General features: G+C 45.5%; 1 protein-coding gene across 1 annotated transcript in view; it reads left to right on the plus strand.

The window, feature by feature from the left end:
- The window catches only part of LOC119457803 (apoptosis-resistant E3 ubiquitin protein ligase 1-like), an 83,627-nt gene that overhangs the window by 44,408 nt on the left and 15,433 nt on the right, over nucleotides 1-23,786 (plus strand). The window contains 12 exon segments of the mRNA XM_037719535.2: nucleotides 10,871-11,082; nucleotides 12,213-12,436; nucleotides 13,611-13,649; nucleotides 13,651-13,855; nucleotides 15,317-15,486; nucleotides 15,897-16,065; nucleotides 16,569-16,702; nucleotides 16,854-16,931; nucleotides 18,874-19,015; nucleotides 21,197-21,318; nucleotides 22,417-22,492; nucleotides 23,371-23,480. Coding sequence (XP_037575463.1) covers nucleotides 10,871-11,082; nucleotides 12,213-12,436; nucleotides 13,611-13,649; nucleotides 13,651-13,855; nucleotides 15,317-15,486; nucleotides 15,897-16,065; nucleotides 16,569-16,702; nucleotides 16,854-16,931; nucleotides 18,874-19,015; nucleotides 21,197-21,318; nucleotides 22,417-22,492; nucleotides 23,371-23,480 — 1,681 coding nt within the window.

Raw genomic sequence — 23,786 nt, forward strand, 5'->3', positions numbered from 1 at the left:
TATATATATATATATATATATATATATATATATATATATATATATATATATTTATTTCTTCTTCGTTCTGGTCGAAGTATTGGCGACCTCGAAAATTTGCCATAAATACTCGTTGCCAGGCGAGATGCCGGCCCGCTTTGTTTACGTTATACGAAAAAGAAGAACAAAGAAAGATAGGAAAAAAAAAAGGCGTGGGAGGGTGTGTTCTTCTGCCTGCTCATGTGCGTTGGCCTAACGGGGTCGAAAAGATAAAACGCGTAATTGAAGACGACGTTTTGCATCATGAGACACTGGAATCTGTAGTATCGGCTCTAGCTGTTCTCTCTCCCGTTTAGATTTGATGGTGTGACTGAGTTCATTCGGTCTCGTTTCATTTACTTCGCGGTAGCTTTCGATTCGCTAGTGTATGAATGTCCTGAGATACGCGTTCCTCTCTACTTGCTAGCGTCTATATAGTTTTCCTTTCAATTTGCGCTTTCTTTATTCTCTCTCGTTTTCTAGCTGTTTTCTTTTACCGACCGGACCTTATAAGGAGGACGGCATTTTGTAGATAATTTATCCTACACACTGTATCTCTCTCGTTTCAACGATTACCCGTGATGTTTAATCTTCGAAGTCTAATTGTTCGCGTCACAAACTCATGTTGCATTTCTGCAGCGTTTACTTTGCGTGTTGTGTAAGCGTGTTTGTGTTTTGCGTGTGCTTGTGTAGCTTGTTTACACGCGTGTGTTTGTTGTGTTGTGTATGGGTGTGGAGGCATGCGTATTTGTGTCCGCTTTTTCTTTTTTTTTTCTTTGTGTTGCGTGTGTTTGCGTACATGTTTTGTGTCTGTGCCCGTGTGTTGTAGTACTGCGCGTGCGTGCACTTTCGCATTCGGTTTACCCGTATAGCATTCCATATTTGGCACGTTTGCTCGTTCGCGGCCTGCGTCGTCAACAACGCTGGTCCGTGTGCAAAACTTTGAGTCACGCAGAATTAGAAGGCTAACACTTGTCGTTCGTACGCATATATGTTGTCTCGTTTCAGTCATTATACCGGGTGTTCAAAATTAAGCGTTACAGAATTTTTAAAAATCGCCTGTGGCAGGTAGCATAATTCTTATCGTTTAGCTGGGTTATTCGAAGAGGCGGACATTAGTAGCTCGAGAAATCGAAACACATATTCAAATAATTAACGAAAATCACTAATTAACTTCTTAGTTAATTACTTTACGACACGTATTGCAATTTACTAATTGTAGCCGGGGAGTTTGCAAGACGCGCCCACTTAAATTAATTTCCAGGATGACACCAGTTTCGAGATATTATTTCCCAAAGTGTGGGACGAAATACATGGGTGTTCCAGTTACTTTGGTTCTTCAATGTATAAAACAGCATTTTGGTAAAAAAGTAAGTGGAACAACAGTGCATTTTTATGGCGAGTTTGATGGCGCATATCTCCAAGCTGGTGTAATTCTGTAAATTAATTCCAAGTGGATACGCCTGACAAGCTCACCGGGTACAATTCGTAAATTGCAACATTTGTTGTAAAGTAAGTAACTAAGAAGTTAATTAGTGAATTTTTGTCAATTAGTTGAATGTGTGTTTCTTTCTATTTCTTGTGGTACTTATGTTCTACCAACACCACCTAGAAGCCTTCTAGGGGTCTACGCCGCGCGCACCCGCCCGAGCCGCTGTATCGTTAAGGCCATTTGCGGCGGGGACAGAGTCCGCATTGCGCTGTGTTCTCGCGGCTTAATTCGCGTTGTTGCGAGCGGCACGAAGGTACATTCGCTCGCTGCTGCTGCCGCACTTCCTCACTCCAGCGTTTTGACAACGAGTGTCCGCGGTCATCGAGTGAGATGCGTTCATGTTTGCTTGTGCGCGCGTGACACCGTGCTTGCTGATTTAGTTAGTGTGCCCATGTTTGCAAGTTTAGATGGCCGATAAAACTACTATCCTTACTTCGTATAGCTGTCCACTAATTTGCTATCGTAATCGATGCTTCGCCTTTCGGGCGAAACTGCGACTTTTTTTTTATTTTACAGTCATTGATCGTTACGATGCAAAGCAAATTCGGGGCTCCGACGCGCGTTGAGCTGCATCTACATTTTGTATCGACCACGCCGTCGCACGCCGGTCTTCAGCGCTGCACGAAAATCGGTTGCGGAACGCCCTTTAACAGCGTCGCTGTAAAGTGTAGTACGTAGGTGGGAAGTTCTGCCCGTGTACGCAGACCTAACGGTGATTAGGACCACTGTAAGGCTGTTGTTGTTCCGAAGGCCATTATATATTTGATTCGCTCCTCTTTTGGTCCGTCTTGATTTTGCCAATCCGAACGCTTCCGTTTAGGGCGTTGCTGTTACTTTACCAGCATCCGTGTTGGAGCTTTCGGTTTCTTTGTTTGTTTGTACTTTCGTTTCGTTATATTTCTTTATTTCTTTTTGTATTCTTCAATTTAGAATCGGGCGCTAATATTCGATTCCCGCCCTCTTTCTCGTACATTCGATCAACGCCACAAATTGAAAACAAGTGTAGCAACAAGTCAGCGCTGCTCTGTGACTTTTTTTCTGTTCATTCGGATATCAGATTGAGGGTCGTTATAACCAAGGAGGTTGAAAAAAAAGAATTCAACCTCCTTGGTTATAACGACCGATTCCTGACCACACACGCACACAGAGAGAGAGAGAGAGAGAGTCACAGTAATTTATACCTAAGTTTTGGGAACGACTTACAGCAAGTTAAGTACAGCAAGTTGGTTCCCGTTTCGTGCACGACGAATGCACAGAGCGCGGCGAGAAACGTTGAGAACAACACTAACGATATACGGGCAATATATAAACAACACACAGAGAGAGCTCGTCCTGTCGTTTATCATGTCCTCGTCCTTCTCTTCGTCGCGCTGTTTACTTCGTCACCAGTTAACGGCGAAGCCTTATATACAGTATGTGTCGGTGGGAAGGTCTGTCCGCGTGCACACGAACGTTTAATGACGATTAGAAGACCGACGCTGCGCTAAAGACCTCCTCCTTTCCCTCGCGGTCCGTCCCGCGTTAACCTATATATCTCGTATCGCCGCCTGTATACGAGTTGTCGTCGACGCGTCTATCTTTTCCCATCAAGCGATGTCCGCCACGGCGGCTTTTTCGGCGTGCGCGCAGCCTTGGCCCGCTTTTTTGAAAGTTTAACGAAGCCCCCCCCCGCTGGACGCCGCAGCCAGCAGCCCCGCCTGATTCGCGGGGTCGCTCCTGCTGCATTGCTGGCCTCCTCGTAGCGAGCGACGCACGCACACGAGGACGCGTCCCACGTACGAGCGCGCGAGAAGTGACGAGACGACGCGCGTTCGGTCGTTCCGCGAAGAGCTGCCGTTGAGTTGGGCGGCGTGGCCTCGCGGGCGATATGAAACTTGCATCTGCTACGGAATAATGGATGCTCCCCCCCCCCCTCCCCTCGCGCTTTTGCGCTCGTGATATCTCTGAGAGCGAATTAGTCGTACTCCCCCATCGGGGTTTCTGCCATGGCTAGGTCACTTGGCTAGGGGCCTTAACTCTAGCCATGGCGGGTATGTGTCTGGAGCTCGTATTTGTCGGGTCATGGACACTCCTTGTCTCCTGCCGCTGTTTTGTGTGTTTGTGTGTTTGCGCGACAATATTTGAGTGTGTGTGTGTGTGTGTGTGTGTGTGTGTGTGTGTGTGTGTGTGTGTGTGTGTGTGTGTGTGTGTGTGTGTGTGTGTGTGTGTGTGTGTGTGTGTGTGTGTGTGTGTGTGTGTGTGTGTGTGTGTGTGAAGGGAAAGGGGGAGTCCGTATGTGTTAGTGAAAGCGTGTTATTGCTTTCTGGGTATGCGCGAGAGCGTATGTGCGACTGACGGTGTGTGTTGTTTGTGTGTGTGTGTGAGATGGAAGTGTGTGTGTGCGCGCGTGCGCGCGTTTTTTACCGTTGGTTCTTGCATGCGTGGATGAGGACGCCTTGAATACGCTGTGTGCGCGCTCGCGTTATCCGTGCGCGACGACGACTAATGGCCGGATAATTCGCGCGACCCGACGCTTTTAAGAGATTGGGACGCGACGCCTTGGTAAACAGTGCAGTCTCCGTGGAGCGGCTCTAGTGAGTCGTCTTTGTCGTTGTTTTTGTCAGTGTTGTCGTTGCGGCTGCTGCTGATGCTACTGAAAGCTGGCGTTAACAAAATCGGCATGTTTGTATTTGCTCTTCGGGAGCAGAGAACCGTGGCAAATTAAACCTCATTATAGGCGCCGCTTTGCTGCAAAGTGACACGGCGCATGCGCATCGATAAGGGTGAGGAGAAAGCGACGTCGAGCACTCGACTTCTTGTTCGATTAACTTGAATTGATTGGCTGTTTTACAAAAAGTCTAGCTGTCATTCGGACTCTAATGCACACAGGCATCGACAGCTGGGAGAGTTGGTAATTTTTCGTGGTAAAAACTGACGCGCGCGCGCGAAGAACGAAAAACCCAGGTAGTTTTACAAAGAAGCGCCGACTCGCAACTCGGTTTATTTCTGGAAAATGTTGCACATATATAAACCCTATAATGTACAGTGCTAGGCGATTCGAACGCGACCCGCCGTGGTTGCTCAGTGGCCACGGTGTTGGGCTGCTGAGCACGAGGTCGCGGGATCGAATCCCGACCACGGCGGCCGCATTTCGATGGGGAGGGGCGAAATGCGAAAACACCCCTGTACTTAGATTTAGGTGCACGTTAACGAACCGCAGGTGGTCCGAATTTCCGGAGTCCCCCACTACAGCGTGCTCATAATCAGATCGTGGTTTTGGCACGTAAAACCCCATGATTAAAATTCAAACGCGCGATGATCATACCGCGTGGCAGCCGGTGCCTTTTGCGGCGCCGGTGATGCGCTGGACAGCAACCCGGCGCATTTGCAGGCTGCGCCAGTGATGTACTCGCCAGAAATGCATTGGGCACGCGCCGCTTATCAACGAACGCCTTTCACGCCAACGCTTTAGCGAGCTGCGCCATGAATGCAATGGGTATGTGTCGCTCTTCAGTGAACGTCTTGCCAACTTGGGTCAATCAGCATGTGCCACTGAGTGAGCGACAGGCGGGTAAAAACGATTCTCGGCGTTCGCAGGCGCCGGCGCGCCACGCCTCTCGTCTTGGAGGCCACGCGCGCACTTCTCGGCGGCGCCACTAGAAGGTGCACGCACCGGTGCGCCGTGCATTTCGGAGGCAACGCGCAGGCTTCGCTGTGGCGGTGCGTAGATGGTGCTGAGTGTCCTTAGGGAAGCGCGAAAGAGGAATCGCCGCTGCAGTACACGCCTCATATACGTTACTCGTTTGAATTTTGTAACCCTTGGACTTGTGCTGATGTATCGAATACGTTATTTAGTCCCCGTACTATTTCTGTCTTTCGCGTGCATTTATTTTTGCGGTTAGTTAATCAATTGTTTTGAGTGTACGATGTCAATACACCACCATATGTAAGCCTTGCGATGGACCTTCGGCGCAGTCAAGCTGTTTGCAACAGCTTTTAGCCGATGGTTTCCGCCAGAACTCTTGCATTTCTGGAAATAAAGCATTATGTATGTATGTATGTATGTATGTATGTATGTATGTATGTATGTATGTATGTATGTATGTATGTATGTGTTGTGTGTAGTGTGTGTGTTCATGCTCTCAGTATGCTATCCATCAGTATGTTCTCTAATCCACGCTGCTATGTTCCCGCCTTTTAACCTCATTTAGTATACCAATACGGCTTAACAATTATAACATTCCCATTCTGGCGTTCCCGTTCACGATGGCTCCGTTAAATTAGACGGTATATAGTGTGATACGACGACAATCAAGAAAGCCTTTTGATGGACAGACGCTCTCACTAATGTATAATTAACTGTCTCGCGCGACGCGGCTTTGAATAAAGCAGCGCTCGTCGGCATATTACGCGAGCGCAGCGCGTAAACATGTTGATTATCGCGCGGACGAGCTGGAAATGGAACACAGGCGCCGCCCCTTCCCCTCCACTCCCACCTTTCTCTCGCCCCCCCCCCCCCCTCCCCCAGTCCCTCACCCACAGCCTCCTTCCCCTGACAGTGCATTATGAGCGAGCAGCAGCTAGTCTGACGGCGCAGCCGTTACCCGGTTGTCGAAGCTCATTACGCAACGTAGAGCCCTTGAATTATGCATCGCCGTACGGCACCAACTACGCGAGCGCTTGCAACATTTTCCCGAGAGAGCTGCTTTACAAGAGAGATATGGGACGGGACTCCTGCTTCGGCGGTTCTCTTCGGAGCTGCTGCTGGTTCTTTTTTTTTTTCTTCTTTTTTTTTTTTTTTTTTTTACTGAGTTCCTTTTGTCTTTGCTCTGACGCGCCAGCTTCAGGTAATTCGAGTGTACACAAAAAAGTACACTCGAATTACCGCATTTTCGCGCTATAACCCCACCTAGCTACGCGTGTTACGCGCGTTCTGCATTGGGTACTACAGCGCGCACAGTCCGCGCAAGTGACCGCATACGATAACAGCAGCAACACGCAGATATCGGCGCAAAGCATAGCTCATTTTGTTAGTTGTATGCTCAATCATAACGTCTTCACGAAGCCGCCTTCTGTTTAAGTGCAATGTGGCTTCTCGGCAATGGTGCGGAGAGGTGCCGTGAAGTTGGACTGCAAGGCAGAATTGGCGTTTTAACTTAACCTCTTATTGTGAGCGTAAACTTGTTGGATTTACGGCGATTGCAATACGCGCGGAAATGCTCTAATGCTTGCACTGCTTTCTGTGTGTTCTTTAATAAGATTTTTTTTTTTAGTTGCATAAGCACACCAGGAATGCTCGAGGTTTTATTGAACAGTGGTACTGCATGTGGCGCAGTGCCGTGAACGGTGACTAGGACTAAGGAAAACGCGATCTTGCGTTGAAAATTACTAATTATTTGTGTGGTGATCTTGCTGGTATGAAAGAGGTATACCGTTTTTTTTTTCGTTCTTCCTTTTTTTACGTAACCAGAAATTTTAAAAAAAATTGCATGTGGTATATGGCACGAACTTAGTCCTTAAGCTGGATTATTCGAAAAGGTGGACATTGGTTGCACTGGAAATCAAAATGCATAATTGACTAATTAACATTTAACTAATCAATTTTAGAACTAATTACCTTAGCGCAAGTTTTACAATACATGGATTGAAGCCAGTGATTTCAGAAGGTGCATCCACTTGAAACGAATTTTGAAACAAGCATCAATTTTGAGATAAGCACTGTCAGACTTGAGGTGAAAATTCATTGTTCCACTTTTTTTACTAAATGCCTGTTTATGCATTCAAGCTCAGTAATTACGGTAACACCAATGCAAACTTTGGAAATGCATATCTTGAAACTGGTATCATCCTTAGAAGTCGTTCCAAGTGAACACAACCCGCCGTGGTTCCTTAGTGGTTATGGTGTTGGGCTGCTAAGCACGAGGTCGCGGGATCGAATCCCGGCCACGGCGGCCGCATTTTGATGGGGGGCGAAATGCAGAAAACGCCTGTGTACTTAGATTTAGGTGCACGTTAAAGAAGCCCAGGTGGTCCAAATTAATCCTGAGTCCCCCACTACGGCGTGCCTCATAATCATATGGTGGTTTTTGCACGTAAAACCCCATAATTTAGTTTAATTTTTTAAGTGAACATCACTTTAGAAGTCACCGGCTACAATTCATAAATAGCAGTATGTGCCTTGAAGTAATTTGTCTAAAATTTAACTAGAAAAACTTTGTTAATTCTTTTAATTTTCAATTTGACTTCTCGTGAAAATAACATCTGCCTCTCAGAGTAACCTAGCTCAAGAGGTCGAATTGTACTACATCCATGGCTGATCTTCAGAAATTAATTAATTAAAAAACAAGAACACCTCGTATGCCGCTCTGTTTCCTAGCATATCAGTGCCACCATCACTTCATGTGTGCATAATGTGCACTGTCATTTCCCTCTGTTGCACAGATTTGTGCACACTGGGTGGTTGTATAAGAAAAGCAGGTCATATATATTTGATCTAGCAAGTTGTGTTTCTTTTGTGGCTGTCTCTTCTGACTATAGATGCATAGTTAAGGATTAAAAACAAGAAATAAAGACACTGCTGCATTCTCAGTTTTTTTTAGAGCACCTGGAGTAGCATGTCAGGCAAACAGGAAGGCTAAAATCTTCAGCATATCAGTTAAAGCTTGTGTCTCTCTCTCTCTCTGTTTTTAGAAAATATTTCGCTTGCAGTATGGTTTACATAGTTTATGCATAATTTTCAAGGAACATTAAAGTGACTCATCTCCGTTAATTGCATTTGTGTTTCCCTTTCACTTGTCACTCTCTGCCTACACTCTTTCCCTCTTTCATTCTGGTAGTTAATGGGAAGCGAGGCAGACGCCCGTGTTATTACCCATAGGTGTCAAAAAAGAAACGCCGACGTGCCGAAAACAGCTTTATCTTCGTCAGGGAGAGGCCACGCATAACGCTTGTGTGGACAGTGATAAACGAGCGGTGGGATTCAAACAGAGGGATAATCTGAGACTGCCATGCTTTCAGGACAAGAATAATAAAGACAAAAAAAAAGAATGTCAACGTAGAACATCTCTATAGCAGGGCGAGAAACTAATAAGGGATATGGGGACAAAGCTCACTTGGGGACGAAGGGAAAAAGGAGATCGGAGGAAACTCAATCTTCCCATCAACGTCTGCTTAGCCTTTTTCTTGCATCATGGAGGCAGCGCTGTTACTGGGCTTCCTGGAGTTAATTGGGTCTTCTTCGACAACGGGGAACGTAACACAGAGGGTAATGAAAGGAGGTTCAGCGACCCCTGCGTACTATGTGGGTGGGCGGTGACCTACTGTGTTATGTCCTTTTTAGAAAGCCAGGATGTGTGTGCGTTTTCAGCCTTCGTAAAGCTTGGGCTGCATGTATGTAGTTTTCGAGGCCGCCTTGGCAGAATACTTTGCGGCCGAAATGCCATTACGATAGGTGGCGGGGAAGAAGAGGGGGGGGGGGGGGGGGGGCGAGTTAGGAGGTGGGAAGTCATAATAATTTCGTTTGCAGGAGCGTTGGGAGTGCCAAGAAACCATTGATTGAGCAAAAGTGTGGCACAGTGGCATCATGATACGAAAATACTCGGTGCTTCCAATGGTGCCGATAGTTATACGTTGTTTCTTGTCCATCAAATCTTCATTTCCTGCTCCTGGTACCTGTCTTTCTTCTTTCTTTGCTTTGGTGTTTCTAGTGGTGCGCAAGCTGTTTTGCGGCATTCCTTTTATTACATTCATGTTTCAACTTTCTTATATCTGTCTTCGCAGCAAAATCTTAAAATCTTTCATTTAATAAATGATGTGTTTTTTTCTGCTGCATTCTTGAAATTGTGGTCTACCTACTCCACAGTCCATGTGTGCATCTGCGCGTTAATTGTGGGGTCTCGCACGTGCTCTTGGGACAAAGGAACGACAACACAGTACTGCAAACAATCAAAAGGGCGTTTATTGCACCTTTCATACACTAATGCATGCTAGCCGAATTACTACCCATAGAACATTCACATGGGCGCGCGACAAATCAAGGAAGTCCGACTCACCGCGACCGAATAGTGAGCGAATATGTTCGCCCCATGCTGTGACACCATCGCCTAGTCGTTAACGTATACGGTCACGCGAACGGTGGCGAGTTCGAACGATCCGTGTTCGTCCATACTGGTGCCCTGCTCCTAGCCTCGCAAGACGGTCTCGCGAAGCTTGGATCGGCGCACGCGCGGAACGTCCGCATTGCTCACCGACCAGCGCATTGCAGAGACCAGCGCATTCTTCCTTTTGCGCCCAAGTAACCCCGCTGTTAGGTGACGTTAGCAGCGCGACACTCGCGCCATCTCTCGCAATGCGCCCGAACTCCACCACTGTAAAGCTATGCGGCGAAGCCAGATTACAGGAGACAGGGAGCCATGTGGGGAAAACAACATCAGGGGACGGGTTAGAGTCACACATCCCCACAGCGTATGTGCATGTTTTACCTCTTAACAGTAAGCTGCACCAGAATATCTCTTTGCTGCGAGCATAGTTACTCTTATAACCAGCATTATGCTCACTCATCCATGTTTCCCCATTCCTTACAATAACTTTGAAGCTCCTTTTTTTTTTTTTTTTTTGTAGTTGCACAAGCACCGAGTGACACTCTTCATTCTTGCGCATCAAGTTTCGGTTAGCGACTGACTTCCTGTTTGTCACAGAGGTGGGACGAAATTACTAATAAATCGTAAAGAAATAAAAACAGCTAGATATTGATGGTTCTACTTATGGTTGATGATATATATGACATCAGAGCATAGGTTTAACACAGTAAAGAGCTAATTAAGTCTCAGGAATAATTAGAAACAATTAAGAAAAGTCTAATTGCCGTACACAAAAGCACACAATCGTACACTTTAAGATACCCACTGCATCAGTACAGGTTCCGGTGAAACTCCAAGACCAGAAGCGACTTCATCAGTGACCTCACATTTAAACCAGGGGTATCCACTCATTACTAATTAAAATAAAACAAGCTAATTAGAGCTACACACCACCTGACACAGGGTGAACGTCTGCCTAACACAGCGGAGGGGTGACGTCACTCCCTCCTCACTCACTTCTCTCCCGGCGCGCAGCTGCTCCGTCGCTCACTCCCGCGCGCCAGCGCTCATTACATGCTCTCACGTCAACGGCGGAGGGGCTCGTAAGGTGTGCTTCGGGCACCGTCCGCTAAGCGGCTATGTGTCGCACGCTCCTCGCATTCCGCTCCCTCGCTCGCTCCTCCGAGTTCGATTTCCCACCCTACACCAGGATACACAAACGCTGAGGTGCGAATGCCACTAGCAGACACCTAAGTCGAAGATTAGGATCGTTTCTCATATTTTTTTACTCGCATCATTTCAGGAAGACCAGCGGGTTTCCTTTTGGAATCGAGAGCCTCGAGCAGCTAGTGCGGCAGGTCCTCACTGATGTCGAAAGTAAGGGCCACAACTGGACTCCAGAAGTGGTGCGTGCTGTGAAACAGCTGCCGAACAGACCCGAGGCGCTCGAATCTGCTACAGACCTCATCTGGGAGCGCATCCTCTTTGAGCAGGAACAAAAGACATGGGCCTTTGGTGAGTGTGTAGCCATGTACGATGCCATTGAGCGTTCAGGACGCCCTGATAAAAGCACAGTGCTACTGTTTTGTTCGCGAAATATTTTGCAAAATTAACTAGCACAAATCCCTATAACCCAGTTACACGGGCATGCTAAGCACAGTTAGGCAGGGCCTCCGTTAAAGACTGCTGCAGTTATGGTGGTTTACACACACACAAAAAAAAAAGCCTAATCATATGTATTCTCATAGCCATGCATGGGAATTGTAGATAAAGACCTGGTGAGGTTGTTGCAGTAAGGTAATGCCCAGGTTCTCGTCACTGAGCACTGTAACAGGCCATAACTGAGGTTCACCTTAAACACTGTTAGTGTTCTGGTGTAACTACAGTGATTGCATAATGTGGCCAAAATAAAGATAATGTTGGGTTGTTTAGTGCCAAGCAAAAATTTCATGTGGGTTAATGCAGCACCAATGCCTTTAATTTGTTTCCTCTGCCTGTGTTAACTTGTCATTGCAGCTGCTGGCAGGGGGCTGATATCTTCTCACAAGTTCAGATAACCTCTTCAGCTTGGCTTTTTATTCTTTATTTTGGCAACAACAGCATGTTGCGTGGGGACATCAAAAACACATTGACCATGGGCTGTGTGTGACCCACAGACCTTGTATCTTAGCTTTGTGTCATATGCTGTTGTGTAGAGAGCTGGTATTTCAATGCCTGCTCTGTACTGAATCTGTTGTGCATGTGACAGTGTTGTCTGGAACACCTTTTCCCTGTGGCACTGCTCTGACACTGAATTCTGTGATGCACAGTACGTGTGACAGATGCTACCACTATTACATGTAACACGTCATACGTGTGGCAGACACAGTTATTGGTAACTGACAAGGTATGTGTGAAAGACGTAATCATTTTCATGTGCGACAGATACAATCACTGTTAAGTGCGACTTACAGGGTGTGTGACAGGTGCAGCCACCTTTAAGTGTGACACACAGTATGTGCGACAGACACGATCACTGTGAAGGGTGACACACGCTATCCGTGGCACTTCTGTTGTGTGACACTCCCCATGTGCAAAACCTGCTGCGTGTTACTGTGTTGAATTGCGTGTCATATGATGCCACATCTCTTGGCTTGCCACTGTAGGGGCTATGCTGGGTGTGTCCCTGGTGGCTTCTGTGCTGGTGGGCGTGGCCTCCCTGATGCTGGCGCCCGCGGGGCTACTGTGTGACCAATCGGCTGCGGCCGCCGCGAAGCTCGGCTTCCTTAGTTACCTCACCGGGAAGTACCTCTCACCAGCCAACTGCAAAGTCGAGTTCGACTGGACTGAGCCACAGGTCGTGGGCTGCACACTGACTTTCTTCATCAAGGTGTGCTGCTGTCAGGCACTGCATTGGAGCTGACTGCTCATCGCACTGCCCCTGCGTTGAAATGTATTGGTTCGCTACCATCTCTGTCTTAAGACCTTTCTGACAAGTTCACAGATCATTAAGGGCCCTAAGGTGCCTCCTTCATTTTTTTTAGTACCAGAGTAAATACAGGAGAACATACTTTCGTCATGATCATGAACATAAAAACGTGTTGGCACATCTGTAACTAACAAGATTACAGTTTAAGCACTCAGTGCCTTACTAGAAAGTAGCACACGCACACACACGCACACATGCCCCCCCCCCCCTCCCCTCCCCCTTGTAATTAATCTTCAAGGTTTCCTCCAGCTTCGAGCTCATTTACTGCAACAGCAACATCAGCAACAGGCTCTCTCAGCTCACGCCACCATATTCTAAAAAGAAACTTCTTTACGATGCACACAGTGTCCTAGTTTTGTGGCATCTTCAACAAACTGCACCGGTGTGCACCAGGGCACCCTGACTGGGAGAATTATTGGATGAAACAGCACACCAGGGCACACTGGTGCAGTTTGTCGAGGCTGCCTTCAGTGTCTGCAGGGTGCCTAAACTCTTGATGTTTTGTCCCTACACTGTGGCAAAACTATATGTCATTGCACCATCAAGGCAGTAGTCAAATAAATAAAAAATGTTGAATAATATTCAGAAGAATTTCATCATTGTGTTTACTGCCATTGTCATTCAGTCACCTAGTGCTTTTGAGTACCACCTTGACTGCCGCTTCGCGATTTTTTCACATTATTTAAATATTGCAGTGGAAGCACCATAACAGAGCACAGTGTGTGTGTGAATTTTATTCTTGAGGCCAGATATCTCCTTGACATTTAAAAAAGTGAGAATCAAGCTGTCCTCAGAAATTTCTGTTACGTTGTATACAGATTATCAAATAGTGTGGTCCATTCTCTACGAATGTGACCGCTGTAGTGAAACTGCATCAAATCATCGTTTTGATATTTTTGCTCTTCATTTTTTGTTTAGTGTAGGTAATTTTCCATGGGCAACAACTGTCTACAGAGGGGAGGAAATTGATGACTTGAGTGCAGTTTAGATTCTTCGGCCGAGTTTTTACTCAAAAGAAGTTCCTGCTTTTTTCAAGCCTGATACACCGCACCTTGATTCTTTCTCATTCTCGCAGTTCTTCCAGCGTAATGGGCGCAGCTACCCAATTTGTGACTGAAGATCCACTGCTAGTCGAAATCGTAGCCGGCAATGGCGCCCACAAGGTGGCATGCAGCGTTGAGCTGGGTGGCACAGATCCGAACCTGGCCAATCAGGCGAGAGTCCAGTTCACGGTACGCCGCGCCGGTCTCTGCCATGTGTCGGTCCTCATCGGCATGGTCCACGTTCGAGGCTCACCGTTTGTCAAGAACTTTCTTCCAGGTTGGTCTGCGGTTCTTCCGGCATTTCTTGTTTAGCATAAGGTGGGACCTTGCTGAAAAAAAAAATTACGCAAAGTCTATAATTGCTGAAACTTTACTTAATGTTACGATTCTTTGCACCTGATTTAGACAAAAATTAATATACCAGGTTATCTTTCTTACTGGAAGCAGGCTTAATAAACATCATCGCCTCTATTGATTTGCTTACTGTCTTAACTACAGTGCAATTTAGGCATTACAGTCTCCTGCGGTAGATATTGGAATTCCGTCGCATCAGCTGGATTACTTGAAGAAGACAGATATTGCTTGAACACAAACAGCAGAGCAATATTAGTTTATTAACAAAGAAGCGCTAGTTAACTTTATAGTTAATTACTTCAGCACACATGTACCAACTGCGTTATTGAAGCTGAGCATTAATGAAGTAGGTAATATCCATCTGGCAGAAACCCTGTGCCTAGCACCAGTTTTCGCTCACTGCAAAAGCTCAATTATAGTGGCTAGGGCATTCTGCTGCTCAATAGGAGGTCACAGGTTCAATTCCCTGCTACAGCAGCTACATTTCAATAAAAAGTAAAATGCGAAAATGGTGGTGTCTGTTTTTTTTTTTTTTTTTTTCACTTGGGTTGTCACGCTGCATAACGTCATAATGCAGGCTGCACAGTACGATATTTCAATTTATGTGCCCATTAAAGAACCCCAGGTTGTTTAAATAGATCCATATCCTTCCACCACGTCATCTCTCGTCCTAACGTTGCTTTAAGACATTAAACCCCACTAATCAATCAATACGGAAATTAACCACCAACAAATGATTTAGTTAGCTGATCAATCAGCGATTCAATCACTTCTTAATCAAACACTTATTCAATTAATTAATCAATTAAGTGACCCCTTTCGTGCCACGGCGTTGTCCCGAATTCTGACCAAGCACGGCCAAATAATTTTTAAGGCCCCAGTTGTCAAAATGGTTGCAGCAGGCAACAATACGAAGGTAGTAGTTCGCCGAGAATCAGCGACCCACATTGGAGTTCGGCCTTTGCATTCCAAGAATTAGTCGGTTAGCTTGATATGACCAGTTGCCAACATGTTTCGCACTTCCTCCATCAGAATAAACATGCTCTTGTTTGCGTTGCCCCACGGATTGTGTGCTGCCATCTAGCAGAATCACGACAAAGCGCTTAGGATGAAATCAGCTCGTCCATGGCATTGCTAGAAAATGAAAAGTGCCATCAATGAGCATAGCTCGTCCTTGGCCTACAGAAACACGTGGACGAACCCAGTTCGTCCATGGCACGAAAGGGGTTAATCAATAGGTAAATGAATGACTCTGTCCGTTAACAAATAGTTTGTCACTTAATCAACCAGCAATCCGATAAATCAAATAATCAGCCATTTAAACCAGTCCCACGGGAGAAACTTTCTTGGTCAACTCTCTGCTCTCTCACTCCGTGCAAATTAGGTCGGCCGGACCCTCAGAAGACGGGATTCATTCACCACAGCTGCACGGTGGTCTGCACCCAGGACGAACTGCACCACCTCTTTCTAGAGCCCAGGGACAAGTACAACAACGCGTGCCTTGTGGATTCCACCACCGATCCCAGCGACGAGTACAGCGTCGACATCGTCGAGGTGGGCTTTCCACACCTTTTTCGTCTCGCCACTGTCTCGAGAAGAGCAGCTCTTATGATCTTGCGTGTTCTGGTACAGATGCGTTATTTTACAACAGAGGGCAGCTTCAAAGAGAGCATTCCTACTGCACGAATGTAATTTGTGTTTTTTTTTTTTTTTTTTATTTAAAGTTCAACTGCAACAAAATTTCACTTTGGCTAAACTGGCCTTATATGAGTAGTATATACCACTGAAGCAAATCTTGGCTTGATGCGTTTCAAAGGTTTGGCCCTGTGCACTAGCTTTCGATGAAAACTTTCGAAATCGACCTTCTGTCAGCATCAATTTGACACTGTAGGGAAAAAAAAACAACTATCGGTTCAGTTGGGAAGACTCCGTTTTGTTTTGTTTTTTACATTTGAAACATGCAGGTCAGCTCAAACAGACCCGTCACATCCTGCTACCACTGGGAGAGTCATCCTGAAAACTCGAGGATCGCGTTAGTGCTTAATCTCAACAAGGTTGGCTGCTACCAAGTCAACGTCTCGTACCGTGGCACCAGCCTGAGCAATGGAGACTTCCACGTCATTGTGCTCTCGAGTGAGTGTGTCACACGATGTCACCGAGCAGCATTGGAGTTTAACTTGACTGCGTATCCTGTGTAAGGCAACTAAGCGAGAAGTACAGCTTGTGGGTTTAACGTATTAAGTGAAACAAAATAAACTTGCCCCTTTTCATGGTTGCTATCGACAAATGTGTGATTTCGCCATAGTCTTGTGTCAGCACCGCTGTGACTGGAAAAAAAAAAAAGAAAACTCATTTTGTTTTTTGAACAATTAACGAAATATGATTAGAACATTCATATGTGATTCTGGAAGAAATAAGCTGAGAAAAGTGCATTGTTTTATGAGAATACGCTTTGTGTCGTTGAAGCCCAGATATACTATTTTAATTGTAGACCAAGATAGTTAAAAAACAAGTCATTTGACACCGTTATCTTAAGACTTTTGCTTTGTGTTTGTACTCGTAGCTTTTCAATTGCGTGGAGAACTTCTACCGTAATTTAATCGTTCTTTCTTTTTTTCTTTTTGTCAATTATGCAGAGAGCGACGCTGCTTTGGTCAGGAAGAATGTTGCCAAGAAAAGCCACAACATCTGGTACGAAGCCAAGCTGATAGCTATGAACTGTGAGAGGCTTAGCAAACCCAAGAAGGTGTTTGTCTACATTTCGCCTAAGGTGAGCTGCACGTACCAAAATGTCAATGTTGAACTCATCTCCTTTTTGTGCTCTAAATAAACGGTGTCCCAAGTGTTTCTTTGCCTGAACATAGTTTGTATTCGTTAAATTAATCACCCACGTTCTAATGACTCTCGTTTGCTTCTTCTAGCAACTCACAATCAAGGAATATGTGCTTAGGATCATTCCAAAGAGGCTCATCACATTCCGACTGTGCCCCAGCACAAAGGTAGGCTTGATTAACTTATTTTTCCTTGATATGTTCTGAATACTTATGTGACCATTTGTAGGCTGTTTAAGGGGGGGAAGGCGGGGGGGGGGGGGGGGGAATAAACCAAAACAAAACAAATGGTCTCTGCTGAGCTTAGAACCGATAACAACAGTGTGCCCATGTACTCTAGCCACAGAGCAAGAATTTTTCAGGAGGTGAAATAGCACTTGCTTCGGCATAACAATAAAGTCACGGCTGAGGGCACGGCGCCGACACACTCTTTGTCGTTCGAGTTGGCTTGCTGCAGAGGCTTGCCAGTTACAGGCCACTACAAGGCCATCTGGATGCACAATCGATGCTACGGTTCAGAACTACACATTTGTGCCCCATCCTCAAATGGCACGAATGGGAAGCGCTAGCCTTTGTGGTGATGTGAAAAGCACGCACGCAGTGTCTGAGAAATTGCCGCCGCCCCCGCCGCAATGGGGAAGCCCGCAAGAACAAGAGAGACAGTAAGCTTGCAAACTGCAGGGAAAAGCAGGACAGTTTGCTTCTCAGCACATCGCACCCTAAGTAATCGGAGCTTTGCCTCCCAAGGTCATCTACACATGCACACATGTACATCGCATGCGAGCGAGTGAATTCGCAGCTACTGGCAGAGGTTTTTTTGCTCAGATGTACTGTTGGTAGCTCGCTTCAAGGGCAGCATGGAATGCAATTTAAGTAGTACTAAGCAGTTACTGTTGCTAAAATGTCCGTTACTTCTGATTCTTGAAATTATTGAATGAAATTCGGGAAAATTTACTAAATATGGGACGACGTTGCAATTTTGAGTCTCCCCATAGAAGAGCATGTAAATGATAGGAACACGGGCTGCTGTGTCATCTGTCCTGATGCGACAAAACCGCCTTCCTTCCTTCGTCCGCACTTGACGTTATAGCGGTCGGACAGACTCCCCTCCTAAAAATACTTCTTCATGGCTCTTGCTATGTTTTACATGATTTTTGTTACCTTGTCTGTTCAGGAACATTGACTCATAAGTTATGGGTGGAGGTGAGTATGTGGCTATGTTCGGCAACAGGGCTACAAAAGCAGTGCATAGCACTTAGAGCTGTTGACATCAATGCGGTTATGGCACTAGCATAATAGCTTACTGAGTAATCTAGTTGTATTCAAGATACATAAAATGGCGACAAGGAGCAGAGGAAGTTAAAATAATGACCTCCTTTGCGCAGCTTTTCCATGGTTTTTGTAACGCAGAGTTGAGCACTCGCAACTCGGGCGCAATGAGAACATCTCAAGCATAGCTTGCATACACATCGCTCGACACTTATGTTTCTGTATGTTTTGAAGGGATTGATGTGAAAAAGATGTCATGATAAACTTATGGTGGACATATTGTAGAGCACTCCATTGTGGCTTCCTCTGTGCTTGACATATTAGCTTCTTGAATGTTAAAATCTTGCCACCTCAGTCCATTTCTGTGGCCTTAGATGTGGTTGCTTCTAATACGGCCCTTTGCAATCTCTTGACACAGAATGTAAAGATGAGGGTGCATTAGTGGTTTTGGTGACGGCAAATCATTGCTTGGTTTGGATGAGTCGTCTCATATAGATCATGTTTTTTAAAACAATGGCTCGACTGAGACAGACATATTGTGAAGGCAGACAAAAATCATGCGGTGTACTCCTCGTTGCGTTTGAGTCATGTGCATCTATTTTGTACCATATCCCAATTATAATGCTTTTCAGGGTGTTTGCCTCATAGTTAATGGCAAGACTACATAGCTCTTTGTGGAGTCTTTTGGACTGCCTTGCTCCAACGCATAAATTTATATTTTGTTCATGCTCCAATTTGTTCACATCAAGCCCTGTGTAACGTTCACTTGCCGTGTTCTGTGATGCCCAAATCTTGGAAGCTTTTCACGAGGACTGTGTGCCTGTGCTTTTCTCGTTCGCAGTTTCAATTCAAAGGGAGCAACAATCACGAAGGAGAGCCCGTGCTTGTCGTAGACGATGGCTGCCAGCCACAAGTTGAAATGGTTTGCGAGGAAAGGGACGTCATTGCCGCCACTTTCACCCAGTTCTTGCTCAAGAACATTGGTTAGTACGAGCTCATGAACATTGGTTAGTACGAGCTCATGAACATTGGTTAGCACGAGCTCAAGAGCATTGGTTAGTTAAGTGGAAAATAAGACATCCGCCCTATCATAGCAATTGCTATAAAGGATTGTAGCAATTGCTACGATAGGGTGGATGTATCATTTTGCATTTCATCTCTTCTCTCCACCTTGCAGGTTTACGCTTAACAGTAGCGCACCCAGGATCTCTGCCAGGGGGTTGGTTGACAGTTTGCCTTAGTTTGCCAATACCATCTAAACAGCACTAATGTTAATTTCTTTACGGAAAATTGTCAAAAAATGCACTTTGTGCAGACGATTGCGCGTCTTACATCTTAGTTGCAGTACTCAAAGGCACAAGGAAAGAAAAGGGGTTAAACAAAAGGGGGGTTAACTTGGCCTCAGTGGGGGGGGGGGGGGTTATACCCCCCCCCCCCCCGTCGGTGCGCCACTGACGCTTAACTATTACATCAAACACTTGCCTTTGCTTCAAGTTGTTGGTAAATTCGACTTTGCCCTGCTATCTGCTAGCCGCCTGGTTAGCTCAGATGGTAGAGCGGCTGCCCCTGAAAGGCGGTGGTCCTGGGTCCAGTCCCAGACCAGGACGAATTTTTCTTCAACTGCAAGGCTTTTCTCTCGAGGAACCCGTATGGGTTTCTTTTGTAGCAATTGCTACGATTGAACTATTACATAGAACATTTGTTAGTACGAGCTCAAGAACATTGGTTAGCACAAGCTCAAGACCATTGGTTAGTACAACTGTGTTCATTGCCCAAGGAAGACACTTTAAAAGACGGCACTTCACAAACGAAAAGAAACGAAACTACAGGATAATGGTTGCAAACATTTTTTCGGCTTGGGAGCTGCGCCTGATTTAGTGCTAATGTGAGGCATCCAATAGGATTGTCTTAGAATTGGAGCACTGACATGATATTTTCAACCCTTCATTTTTTTTACGTTAAGTGAAGGTCCTAGATGTTTAAACCACAGAAAAAATGCACACAAGTGTCGGGGTGCCCTAAATAATTTAATACAATAGCTTTTCTACAGCCAGTTTCAGTTTTGTTTCTGCTGTGTTGGGACGTCATCGATGCAGAAGGTGGTCACGTGGGAGCAGGACATTGACATTGCGGTTATTTTGCACTCACTGCGGCCAGCTTGGTCGCCTCCTATGCGGCTACTCGTTGCGAGGACTGATTTAGCAGCGTGGAAGGCTACCAGGCTTTCAATGAGCACATTGCATAGCAGCACCTCTTTTCCACCTGAAGCACTCGCAGTCGTTGGTTTCATTTATTTAAAAGCGTTTTCATAAACTACGTTTTGGCACAGCTGTTTGTCAGTCGTGTGAAGACAAAGTGTCAATTGCATGTAAACTAGGTCTCGGTCGTGGCTTGGTGCCGCCACTGCGGAATCGACTGTAGTATTGCCACCAGAACACGCCGCTGTTGCTGTCTGATCTTGATGTGAATTGTCAGAAATGCTGCGACTGTCATAACCATGTTGTCACCTTGCACATCATACATAACCTGCCTCGACTATGTTTCCACCACTCTGCCACCAGTATGTTTGCATAAAACAGGCACGAAACTGACAAAACCACGGTCTGATTATGGGGCATGCTGTAGTGGAGGCCTCCGAATAAATTTTGACCACCTGAGGTTCTTTAACATGGACTTAAATCCAAGTGCAGTGAGTCTCTTTTTGCATTCCATCCCTGTCGGAATGCGGACGCCACGTCCGTGGTCGAACCTGCGAGCCCAAACTCAGCAGCTCAATGACATAGCCGCTGTGTTACTGCAGCGGGTAACGGAATTGCAACAATGTCGCTCGACTCTTCATTCTCATCGAAGCACCATCTTATGTTGCGCTTTAGTATCTTTCAGTTGCAAATAGCTGGATGAAATCCCGAACTTTGAATGTAGCCACTTTTGTTGTAGTGAACGTAAACATGTTTCAAGGAAGTCTCAGTTGTCCATAGTTTAACCTGCGTGCAATCGTTGAAGTTCAGTGCGGCTTGTTACGAAATTGGGCAGAGCCCTATGTTGTTATTGCCTTGTTTCTTATATGAAATGTTCATGGCAACTTGGCTTTATATTATTTTAATGAAGGTGTCCTTGTTTTGAGCATGATCAGAATCAGTGTGACTGGTAATTTTACGAAACAGGTGGGTCAGAGACCTTCAAAGACAAGCTTGAGTTTTTCCACTATGAGGTGCGGAAGCTGCATCAGAAGCACTACCATGACAAGCTTCAGCTGAAGGTGTCAAGAGACAAGATTCTTGAGTCTGTAAGTCATCTGTCGCATTCCATACCCATGTTTAACAAAAATGAAACATTCTATTTCTCCCAAAGGAGAAACAAAAGCATTGGATGTACGCTAAAAAGGCACAGGACCTGTCACTGTCTATGATACCCTAAGCGTAAGGATCATTTTGTAAGAATGACTTTGCAACATCACAGAATACATGATTCATCAATGTTCCAATTCAGTCTTGTTTATAAGTTGTTTTGCCCTTGAGGTGACCGTGCGATTGGCTGTTTACACAATGGTCACATGACTGCTTGTAGGTAAAGTTGAAGTGAGCAAGCTAAGAGATTCTGTGAATAAGGCTTTGGTGCCTTATTCCTGTGCCAACAAATTCATTGCACTTAAAAATTCTCAGGCTAACCCTTCTGTCCAAAAAATTGGCCAAGGCATTAATGTAAAATGTGCATTCCGTGAATCGGCAGCTTATTCTTCCAGACTTGTTCACTCATTCAAGCTGCTAACGATTAAAAAGTTTTATTTGTAGCTTCCTGTATGTTATATTGGACTACTTTTACTGTTGCTCAGGTTGCCCCTGATGCTTTTGTCCAAACATTTTCTCAAAATTTGTTGTAAGTTAGGAGTATCTGTAACATTCCTAAGCTGTGTCTTCATTTGCGCCTGGCTTGCAACTTACTTTTGCTACTACTATTTAATTGGAGACTCGAAAGGAGGTTTTTCACATAAAAATTATGAACGTTGCCGTTTTAGTGTAAGCGACACTTTACTATCCTGTTATATACTTATTCAAAGAAACGCTTAGCATCTAATATGTAGCTCCAGAAGGAGTCATAATATTTCTTCCTCGAGACGTTAGGACCAAGAATCAGTGCACTGAGTGTATACACTTTTCTGAGCAAGTAAGACTTGCCTCCTGTTCCACACCATCAGGTGGCGTTAGCATAGGAGTGCTTGTGCCACCTTTTGTTGTAGCAGCTTAACTGCGACACTGGCTCCCTCTGATGCATGTATGTCATGCGAGAAAGCAGAACTCTTCACGAGGCGTGAAAGTCGTGCAGGGAAGATGAACAGTACATGCCAACATTGTTTTTTTTTTTTTCCCCCTCATTTTTGCTGCAGTCAATGAAGGCAACCAAGAACTTCAGCACAAGTGATTGGTGCAAGAGTTTCGAGATAACCTTCATGGGAGAACAAGGTAAGTTTCTGTTAAAAACGCCTCCTACTATGTCATACGTTGACAGCAGACATTTTAGTAAAGCTCATGGTGGTCTTTTGACTGTTATTCAGAGTATTCCAACAGCGGTTTGCGATTTTCAGCAACTGCTTGGATATCACTTTGACTTAACCCTTTGATTGATAAGCGGGTCATATCAGTCCCACTTTTCGGGGCAACTCCAATGCGCTGTAGTGGTGAAATATAACGACAGTTCAACACTTCTGTGTGGCTATGTTTCTGAGCCTTGTTAGGACATTTTTTTTTATGTATTTTTATATTCATTGACAAGGCACAGAGGTGGCACTGATTGTTTGCTTTGTCTTCCGTTCATGTTATTTCATTGTTTCTTTTGCTTTTCTTGAAGGCATCACAGTGATAAATGGACTCTTTCGAGCAAAATATTTTTTACCCCCACTTAAGTAAAGTTCCACGAGACTTAAATGTTGAACTGGAAGGCTATGTACGTTATTACACATTAACATGTCAGATTCGAATCTGTGCACCAGGAGTAATCATTGCCTGAAAACAAATTCAGTGTTCCCTATCTTATTCCTCATGACTGCAAAGCTGGCTGCAGAAGTGTACAGGGTGCGTATTTTGCGAAAAAAATTTGCATTCCTACTCAGTTTTCAACTGCTGTCAGTAAAGTAGCACAGCACTGCTCGTCGCGCGTGCTAGCCCCAAGCTGCAGATCTAAATTACTGACTGCGGATATATTCAGATCCTTCCGAGATCTCGTGCCCCGCAAACTTTCGACGCCAACTGTAACATTGTCTGTGTTGGCAGTGTGTGTTTGTTTTGCCGCTGACACTCGTTTGAAGGCTCCAACTACCCTGCCTGTCTTTTGACATTCCAAGGTTTGGACTGGGGTGGACTTCGTCGAGAATGGTTTGAGATCCTCTGCTCTGCACTCTTCGACCCCGAAAACCAGCTCTTTCACCGGTTTAAGAATGACAAGCAGGGCTTGGTGAGTCAGCCGAAACTTTGTTCTCTAAAGACTCCTCTCCCACAACAAGAACTGATGTTTACGAACATTGTGTTGAACCTCTGCCCATACCAAAAACCGAATGCGAAAATTGTGCTTGAAGCTGTGCCAAATTTTTTGTCACCTGGTGTCGCAGACCCCGTGAACGAGCCGCAGACGCCGGATCAAATTCCAAAGCCGACTTATCAGCTTTCGAAAATAATCCCATGAAAGCAAGGACAATTGAGAATGGGCCCTCTAGTGCGCCAGCGAACGCCGGCGGTTGCTGTCCAAAGACCGAGTCAGAGC

Source organism: Dermacentor silvarum, chromosome 7, assembly GCF_013339745.2.
Source record: "Dermacentor silvarum isolate Dsil-2018 chromosome 7, BIME_Dsil_1.4, whole genome shotgun sequence".
Classification (NCBI taxonomy): domain Eukaryota; kingdom Metazoa; phylum Arthropoda; class Arachnida; order Ixodida; family Ixodidae; genus Dermacentor; species Dermacentor silvarum.